Genomic DNA, 10575 nt, shown 5'->3' with positions numbered 1-10575 from the left:
CTTCCTACAATAGCCCCGACTGCCATGCTGGGGATGAACAGACCAGCTGGAATCTGAGGAACAAGTAAAATTATAAATGCAAAATTAAAAAAACAAAACAACAAAAAACAAAAACAAACCGATCATAAAGTACAATATCAGTTATTTTCCAGTTTTATATAACAAGTTGTGCTTTCTATCAAATCTAAATTAGACCTTTCTACATCCTCATCATTCGGTAAGGATTTAATATTGCATTTTTTTTGCCAACATGAGATTTCTGTATTCATTCTTTACACTTTTAGAGTTTTTTTTTTAATAGATTAAAGAAAATGATATTTATTTTATCAGATACAAAAATCAGAAAATTCAGGAGTTGATGGAAACTAAAAACAATACAGAATGTGAAAAAAATAAAATGATCACAGCGTGTATTATGAATATGTGAGTGAGTTTGTGTGTGTGTGTGTGTCGTGAAATTCATAAATGTGAACTGTAGTCTGGATCCTCTATTTCAGAAGCTACTACAAATGACCACGAAGAAGAAGAAGAAGAAGAAGAAGAAGAAGAAGAAGAAGAAGAAGAAGAAGAAGAAGAAGAAGAAGAAGAAGAAGAAGAAGAGAAGAAGAGAAAGAAGAAGAAGAGAAGAAGAAGAAGAAGAAGAAGAAGAAGAAGAAGAAGAAGAAGAAGAAGAAGAAGAAGAAGAAGAAGAAGAAGAAGAAGAAGAAGAAGAAGAAGAAGAAGAAGAAGAAGAAGAAGAAGAAGAAGAAGAAGAAGAAGAAGAAGAAGAATTAAAGGATGAAGATTATAATGATGACGATGATGATGATGATGATAACGATGATAATCATGATATTTTTCTCTGGAAGAGTAAAATTTTACCAAAAGTTACAGGTCTGGTAAGTATCAATAACTTTGTGCTCTGTGTTAAACACATTAAAGACATCACCGCAAACAAAAAAAAATACACATATTTACATAAAAGAGTCAAAAAGAATACAAAGCAGCTAGAAGCTGTGGATTCAAAAATACAAAAATGAATATAACAGCTTAAATGTGCGGCTATGTGGTCTTGTGGTATGACACTCGCTTTCGGATTGGAAGGTCTTGGGTTCGATCCTCGCTTAGTGCACAGTTGAGTCCTTGGAAAAGGCTCTTTACTCATATTCTCTCACAGCACTCAGGTGTAAAATCAGTATCTGGTCGTTAACAGGGTTGTCTATGTGGGAAAAAAAAATTGTAATATTGCCTAACAGGTGACATGTTTCGTTCTACATGTTATGTGGTGCTGTTGGTCAGGGACCCCTTGTAAAGTGTTTTGAGCACATTTAGTGGATATTGCACTATATAAAAGCTGATTTATTATTATTAGCTCATTTATTAAATAAACCAAATTTAAAAAATACCAAACATACATGGATTTAGAGTGATGCATGAACGTTTTTAGCGTTTTTGTTCATAGCTGCAGAAGGGTTTCGAGTCTGAAAGGTTCCGAGTGTGGAATTTTGTTAATTTTTGAAGCATGGAGTGACAATAAATGACATCAAATTGAGAAATTATATATTCATTTTTTGAATATTACTATTTACACATTACACACACCTTGATACCAAAAGTAAATATGGTGATGACCAGTTTAAACAAGAGGGCCAGAGAAAGTTTCCACAGTGCGCTGTAAACACCTTGACCAGCATCGGCTGAATATTTGAATGGATCTGTGCTGTTAAAGTCTCGATGGTAGTCACTGAGGAAGAAATAAATAAACAAATAGATAAAAGCATTTAAAAAATGAATAATATATACATAAATAAACAAACAACAAATAAATAAATAAAATAAACAATAGATAGATAATCAATTAATAAATTATATGTAAATAAGTAAAATAATAAATTTAAAAAATTCCATTTATTCATATCCCAAGGGGAAATTTCTCTTTAGCGTCTATTCCAAGGGAAGAGACTGAAATAACCCAGGTGTCAGCTGCAGTTCCACTCCGAAAAATAATCTAGGAAGAATTCTTCTTAATTTAAAATAAGAGTAACATGACTTTGTTGTTGTTGAAGTACACTTTTATTGGGATTTCCTTTTCTTCTTTTTATGTTTTCCTTCAAACTAAGATCAGAATTTTTCATTCTTTAGTCTTGCAACCATGGACGTTTACTTATTTGCAGGTCTGATAACCCAAATTGTTATGGGCTCATTGTCATAATGGAAATACTCTCAAACCAATGCAAAATATTTTCCATTACAACATTGTTAAATCATTGTTACAACATTGTTAAATCAATCAATCTATAATTGCCTTATTATCAGACCTGTTCATATGTGTATATAGGCTTTTGCCCATAGTAAAGAAACAAAAAAAAAAACCCAACAAAATTAGCAATGACTATGAAAAATGTTTTTTTCTCTTTTTGAGGAAAATTTTTGTCTAAAATCAAAGCCCTATCTCCACTGAGTAAAAATGTTTTTGTTTGTTTGTTTGTTTGTTTGTTGCTTTAGGTCTCTTCCAACACAATTGAGGTTATATGAGAGACCGCTGAAACAAAAAAACAAGCAATCTAACAAAAATAGTACAAATGTAAATCAAAATCATAACCTAAAGATATCGTAAGCTAAATTATAAATAACCAAGAACAAACAGGCAGAAGATTTACAGAAAAAAAAAATATCCCCTGTCAAAAATACAATCACAAACCAAAGAAGCAGGATAGGCTAGTAAAGAGAAGAAGAAACGACATCACTATCGGATCGTACACCCATGCGAACATCATAGGTATATGATTCAAGGGTGATGCTCCCATCCAACCACCCGCAAAAATGTTTTTGAATTTTGAAAATCCATTCATAAATAAACAAGTTATGCAGTTTCAAAGGTGTCATTTATTTGGATGACCCGCAAAGAGGAAAAAAACGCGAAAACATGGGACGCTTTTTCGGCATTTTTTTTCGACCTTTGGTTGTATCTTGCGTAATAAATGGATTAAAAGATTGAAACTTGAAGAGCAAATTAGGATGGTGTTTTGTAAAATACGGGAAAAGTACTCGTCATATTCATATGAAATTTTACAACCAAAAAGAAGAAATGTTCATGTATTACCTTGTCAGCGACAAAACCTCCATGCCCAGTAGTTTTAGAAATATTTTACTCCAAAGACTAAAAATCTATTTTTAACGGTCTTCTGGTAATCGCACGAGTTTTGTCGCTTGACATAATCTAAAATGACCTTTTTTCTAACTGTGTGCCAACTTTCAGTCATATTCATCGATAAACAGCGTCGTAATTAATTTTTTAAAATAGCATATACGAAACGGCTTCGTCCCATATTTTGACGCGAATTCGGGCACTTCGTGAGCGAAAAAGAGGCCCAAAGATTTGTGCGGGATAGTCATTGCTAACAAAATCCAACAACCAACTTACCACAGCTCAATGTCGTCCTCCGCCCCACACCTGCTGACCAACATCTTGATGAGGGAGCTCGTATTCATCCTAGTGTAACTGTTGGGGTAGCTGAGGAGGGCGGTGATGAATGTCACACCCAAGACCTGAAAGGATATTTGATTGTAGTTTTTATTACTTGTTGATGTTGAAGAAGTTGTATTATTGGGCACGATAAAAATAACTCGTTTAATAAATACAAAGAGATGAAAGAATCGTATATTCTCTTTTTTTTTTTTTATCGAAGCTGTTATATTAATTTCTGGTCACGACTTTTTACAGTTCACAAATTCTAGCAGCTTTATATCATTTAATTCTTTTTCTATGGATTTGTATCTATAAGAAAGTGTTCATGATCCATGATGTTTCTTATAATATAATCTCGCCGTTTAGTTTGTGCAGAATCTATAAAAACTATTCCAGTCATTAGCAGGACTGATAGTAGGATCAAAGATACTATCCTGTGAACCTTCCTGGCTCATGGTATCATCACTACTACTCATTAGACTTCAATAAAATGTGTTATTGTTACCTCCATGATGGGATAATTTCCAAGACGGGAAAATTTTCTGTATCGACACCACATGATGTTGAAGGTGATGAAAAACTTGCCAAAAAGACCCTGGGGAAAAATCAAAAATAAAAAAAAAATACATGAAGCAATTCATTGAATTTCAATTATCTTCACTTGTCAAAGGGATGAAGATCGATCCTGGGTGCAAACAAGATTTTTTTACTGAACTCCCCCACCCCCTGCAATGATTGGGTAGCTGGGCCTGTTAGATCTGGTAGAAAGTACTTTGCAATAGACTAGCATCCTACCCAAAGGGTAGCAGGAAATTGCTATTCTCTGCTTCACCCTATATAAACTGGACCTAATGTATCTGAAGGACAACTTTTTTTTCTTATTTCTTTTTCATTTGTCAAAACATATTCTATGAACTGAACTCAAAACGTTGCCCAATATTCTTACGCATGAATAAAGTTTATTCATATATTTTTTTCAGCTTTTATGTAAGCCTTCAGGGTCCTTTCAATTATTCAGTTGAAATACTAATAATGTGTTGCTAACTTAAATGCATTTTCTTGAATAAAGATTACTTCATTATTCATTTCTATATCCATTCATTTCAAAGTGGACAGTCTGAGTGCATCAGAGAAGTATAAATTTCTTTTACCACACAAGACTCAAATTGATCATGCTCAGTGATGCTTAACCAACAAAGCCTTGTTGATAATATATATATATATATATATATATATATATATATATATATATATATATATATATATATATATATATATATCATCATCATCATCAACAAGGCTTTGTTGGTTCATTTGACACCATTTATCAGATATCACACATATGCTCCGTGATGCTTAACTGAGCATATGTGTGATATCTGATAAAAGGTGTCAGATGTCGCTGACTGTTTTCAATCGAGATATGAGCAAAAAAAGGTGTTTTTTTTTTCCTTCAACTACAATGTCCTTAATATATGTAAATTTGTCCCTAATTAAAAATATTTTGAAAATCTAAACAGTGTTTTTCCCAAGGAAGAATTGCTCTGTACAATTATTTACACCTACTTCAAGGATCAGAATCCTTTCACCACCGAGCTCAGCCCATCACACATAATATATGGAAATCACTTTATCACTTGTCACCTCGACTCCCATCTGCCTGATTAGTCATCGGTATTTCATTTCATGTCTATAGTAAAACTCTTAACATCCCCTGTGGTGCAGTCAATAAATCTAAACAACTCAAGCTTAAAAATACGATAAAAAAACCCCCAGAAAACTATTAAGCTTTAACAACAGTATTGAGTGTGTTTCGAAGAGAGATTAGGAGCAGGCACTGGTGTAAGATCAAGATCTGAAAAATTCTGTATCAAACAGTGTCTGATAAAGCAAGAAAAAAAGATTGTTCATCAAAGAAGACTGATTTTTGAGATGTTTATTTTTTCCTTGTGTTTTTATTTCGTTCTGTGTCTAGAACTGTTTCATACACACTTTATCAGCTCTTTATCTTTCAAATGAGAATTGATTCCATTATTTTTCTGGTTAAAAATGTAAACTTGAGATTTTAGAGCTTTCATATAGCGCAATATTAATTAGATGTGCTCAGCTTTAAAAGAGGTTCCTAGCTAACAGTAACACCTAACATATAGGACATGACATCTGAATAAATAAAGCTAACAATTTTTACACACCCAAAGCCTGAAGAATATAAAGGGCTAAGTCGAGTTTAATAAATGTGCTATACTTTTATTATCACAAGAAAAGCCCCGATTATAAAATAGTCCAGCATAAAAAAACCCAACTACACCAAGGGTCCAATCAATCAAATGCCAATCTAAATTGTATTTGGCTTGTATTCTGGTTAGGATTTTTGGTAGCTTTATTGCCATAAAAACAAAATAAAGACTGACTGCACCAATTGCCTTTCTGCTGCAATAAATTTTGTCAACTCTCAAATCTAAAATGTCATTTCAAACTCCAAATTATACACACACAAACACCATCCATTATGATCAATAATAAAAATAAAATAAATTATGCCCTTTCACCACAGCACCAATAGATACTGTCGCCTAGCCGTTCCATGGAGGAATATAGATAATCCATCAAACAAGATGTCTGATGTCAAAAGAAATCACCCATGTTATCCCAAGTGAGCAAATTGGGGGTTCATAATCTTGCTGAAGGAAAAATACAAAAGTGCCTGAAGCGGGGCTAAAACCCGGGACCTCCTTCCGGGTCAAAGAGTAATGCCTTAACTACATGGCCACTTCACCCCCATTATGACATATAACTATTTCAAAATGTGAAATGGATTTTTCCATAACCTGTAAAATATCCCTTCAATAACTTTTAAAATGTCAGTCTCAGGCTCACCACTGCCAAAATACCAGATTTACGGGTATTTTTGTAAGATCCCATCTTTATACTACATTGATTGTGTGACTTTGTGGTCTAGTGACCTGGTAGTTCCCTGGTTCGAGTCCAGCTCTAGTTGCTGCAAATTTGAGCCTTAGCAAAAGGCTCTTTACTAACATTCTCTCAATGTTCTCTGGTATAAAATGAGTAACTGGCCAGTAACAGCGTTGCAAAATTAAATATGTAATCATATCTTACTGATGTCATGTCTCATCCAACATGTTTGGTTTTGAGCCCATTAAGTGGATGGGCGGGTCCTGAAGGCGAAATTCTAAAATGTAATAAGTAGCTGACTTTTAGTGGTAATTTTAGGTTATGTACATCCTAATTAGAGGAAAAAAAATTGAAAACCTAAATTTCACTTTTTGGTTACCATGGTAACGCCGCCATTTTGAAATTTGATACCCTACAATGAAGTAGTTTTCAAAATGCTAAGGCTTCGCCAAATGACAAGTTATTGACATGAAAATAGGTATACAAGTAGTATTTGAGCCATTCATTTGGGCTAAGCATCGGTTTTCTAATATCTACAATAGTATTATTTTTATTGATTTTCAAAGTTCATCAATTTTGAAACATCAAAAATTGACCCATTTTTGGACTTTTGACCCTAATTTACGCAAAATTTATAAAATAAATCTGAAATACAAATGCTCAGTTTTATGAAGCTAGTGATACTGTATGCACATGCGAAAAATCATTCAAAAATGTTTACAAATAAAGGAAGAGTAGCAAAATAAAGGTAGAAAAAACTCAAACAGAGAAAAACGCATTCAAAGTTTCAAGCACAGGAAATTCAGACAAGATCATGCATTCATGCGTCAAAATGACCCTGCTTGATGTGCAGGCCCTCCCTCTTCAGCCTCCTGTTCCTGCCTTGCCTTTTCTCGGCTTCACACACACATACACACACACACACACGTACGTACACACACACACACACTCTCTCTCTCTCTCTATCTATCTATCTATCTATCTATCTATCTAAGCTATGAGCGGCTATATGGTCTGTGGTATGACACTCGCTTTCGGATCGGAAGGTCCTGGTTTCGAGCCTGGTTCAGCGCATAGTTGAGTCCTTGGAAAAGACTATTTACTCCCGTTCTCTCACCGTATTCGGGTGTAAAATGAGTACTTAGCCGTCAACAGTGCTGTCGCTGTCGGAAAAATTGTAATATCGCCTAACAGGCGTCTTGTCTTGTTCTACATTTTACGTGTTGCTGTCGGTCAGGGACCCTTTGTAAAGCGTTTTGAGCACAGTTAGTGGATTTTGCTCTCTCTCTCTCTCTCTCTCTCTCTCTCTCTCTCTCTCTCTCTCTCTCTCTCTCTCGTTCTCAAGTGCATAACAAACCTCTCGCTCATTCGTTTACAGCCAATACTCAGTCTAGCTCGACAGTAACTCCATTCATTTCATTTAGAGACCTCAGCGCTTTTTCATTTTGCATCATGTTACGAAGGAGTGACAAATTCTATCTATAAAAAATTCACAATAATATTACTGTTCCCATCTTGTTCGAGCTGCTGATTTTGCAAGTCGTACAATTCGAGTCTTTCTAGGCATACTTGTTGCGTACGTGTCGGTACTTTTTACAAAACAAAACTTTTCTGTCCCCGGGAAGAAGAAAAACCACACACAGAATAACAATGTTTACATGCGACGCATGCGAAGATGAGGTCAAAGCATGAACTTTGACTCGCCCGCTAACCACTCAGAAAGCAGTATCAAGTCATGTTATCGTCGACTATTTTGAACAGCCAATGAGAACAGCGCTAGCAAGGCAAAGGTCACAACAATTACTCACGATTTTACTACAATCAGTCAACCCCTCACAATTGGGTCAGAGAAGGGGTTTTTGGAAAGGCTCTTGACTAAATATAGATAGACCGAAGACCTTGACAGTGGGCATTTCATATAGACCAAAAATAGACGAAACTATCGATACCAAACTTGCCTATTATTATCGATGTTTTATGCTCATATTGGCCTAATGTTTATATGGCTTTTTCGCTGTCAAGCCAGGCTGTAACATTATATTTACTGACCCCCTTGGACTTCAAGAGGTCAGTTTGGACCTAAACAATCGAGGACCCGCCCATCCCATTAAGTGGATGTTGCTCGCATTATTTTTGTTTTTGGCTTTAAAAAAATAAATCAGATGACATATAAGATACACACAAATCCACAATTGTCAACACGCTGACATAGTACCCATACCACCTACTCCTTGACATACACAATCAACAGATCAAACACAATATACAAGCAACAGAGATTTTTCCCATGAACTGCAAAGGAATGGAACAATCTGCCAAAGGAAATAGTGACAGTAACAAGTCATGAACAATTCCTGAGTGTTCTTAGCATATACAACATAGTGCAGCGCTCATCACCAGCATAATGGCGTTGGCTGCCCAAACGAAGAAGAAGAAGAATAATATAAATGGTCTTACCCCTAAAGCCCCAAGCAAAATGAAGGGAATGAGTTCCTGTAGGTAGAAAGGCTCGTTGTACTCTATGTAAAACATGACAAGATGGTCGTTGCCAAACGGGTTGATGGATCGAAGGATGAAGGCGGCTATCAGGGCACAGAAGAATGATCTCCACAATGTCTTCAGGGGAAAATAGTAGCTGACCTGTTGGATGGATGGGTGGATTGATTGATTGATTGATGGATGGATTCATTGTTGGGTGGGTGGATTGATAGAAAGATGGATGGATGGATGAATGGATGGATGGTTGGATAGATGGACGGGTGGACGGGTGGATGAATGAATGAATGAATGAATGAATGAATGAATGAATGGAAATGTGGATGGGTGGATGGATGAATGAATGTATGAATGGATGGATGTATGTATGGCTGGGTTTGTGGATGGATGGATGGATGGGTGGATGAATGAATGGATGGGTGGATGAATGAATGGATGGGTGGATGCATAGATGTGTGAACGGATGGATGAATTAATGGATAAATGGATAGGTGGTTGGATGGAAAGATCGAATAACACGAAAAAAAGGGCGAGAAAAGGACATTTTTAGCGACATCATATCTTATAGGCCTCTGGGCTTAGTTTGAACTAAATATTGTACGAAGTCATTATAAATACTTTTTTGCTTCAATTGACAGACTGTAACAAATCAATAATAAACACAGGGAAATAAACCATATGAATAGTTTGACCAAGCCCTTAATAAATAAATCCAAACTTTATTGTTCCCTTTCAAAGAGAGTATCTGTAACGAATCACTGGTTTTCAATGTCATTCATGTAATGGATGCTTCTACAGCTGTGGGTATCTACACCTAATTATTAACTCACATGTTGCTGGTAGAAATAGTGATGCTGATGAAACCACTCATACAGATGATGGGGTGGTGGCGGTAGTATTGATGATGATGGTGTTGATGATGATGATGACGGTGATGAGGATGATGGTATTGATTATGAGAATGGTGATGATGATAATGATGATTTTGATGATAATGGTGATGTTGGTGATAATGGTGATGATGGTGTTGAGTGATTAAATTCAACAAGAATAATACCAGAGTATAATGCTGACCCCCCCCCCCCCTTCCCAAAAAAAAAAACAAAAAAAAAACCCACAGATTAACACTAGAAGTTACCACCAAAGTAAATTTATAACATCTTTATATAAGACGGAGGTACACAAAAATAGAGTAAACTCCCAGCACCATCAGGCAGTGGAATTGAATAAGATTTCAAGAGAAGCTCCAGAGATCTCATGCGGCGTCCATTTTACACGGATATTAAAACTTTATAAAAGAATCAAATAACAGGCCATGTGTGATGAGTGTAGTGTAAACGTCAAATTCCCAGTGCATAATGTGTGATGTGTGAGGGGGGGGGGAAGTACAAAATATGCAGGAGGGGCAACTGCTTTTACTTTTTCACTTTAAATCCAGGGAAGGAAATGAACTTTTTACTGACCTCCTCCAGACTGAACAAGACCCCGCCAATAGGAGCTCCAAAGGCAACACTAACTCCTGCCGCTGAAGCTGCTGACAAAATCTGGGACGGTGGATTACAATCATGAAAAAAAAAAAAGTTAATTAAATGTTTAAATTTTTCGTTACTAAAAAGAAAAAAATAATAAATCTGTTTTATATTTTCACCACAATAAAGAATTTTTTAAAAAAGTGGTGATAAATTCCTCCACGTGCTGTTCCTCCTCAACCATCACCT

The 10575-nt window shown here is 35.6% G+C and overlaps 1 protein-coding gene across 10 annotated transcripts in view; it reads right to left on the bottom strand.

The window, feature by feature from the left end:
• The window catches only part of LOC144970743 (H(+)/Cl(-) exchange transporter 4-like), a 96400-nt gene that overhangs the window by 21170 nt on the left and 64655 nt on the right, over nt 1–10575 (bottom strand). For all 10 annotated transcript variants that reach the window (XM_078910722.1, XM_078910721.1, XM_078910724.1 and 7 more), the window contains 6 exons: nt 10321–10401; nt 8819–9001; nt 3954–4043; nt 3404–3528; nt 1582–1723; nt 1–53 (listed from right to left, as the gene is read on the bottom strand). The exon at nt 1–53 is cut by the window's left edge and continues 33 nt beyond it. In XM_078910722.1, coding sequence (XP_078766848.1) covers nt 1–53; nt 1582–1723; nt 3404–3528; nt 3954–4043; nt 8819–9001; nt 10321–10401 — 674 coding nt within the window. The remainder of the gene's footprint in view (nt 54–1581; nt 1724–3403; nt 3529–3953; nt 4044–8818; nt 9002–10320; nt 10402–10575) is intronic.

The sequence above is a fragment of the Berghia stephanieae genome, chromosome 4, assembly GCF_034508935.2.
Source record: "Berghia stephanieae isolate SIO BIC M18660-M18661 chromosome 4, UCSD_Bste_1.3, whole genome shotgun sequence".
Lineage (NCBI taxonomy): Eukaryota > Metazoa > Mollusca > Gastropoda > Nudibranchia > Aeolidiidae > Berghia > Berghia stephanieae.
This window is presented reverse-complemented; position numbering and strand designations above follow the sequence as displayed.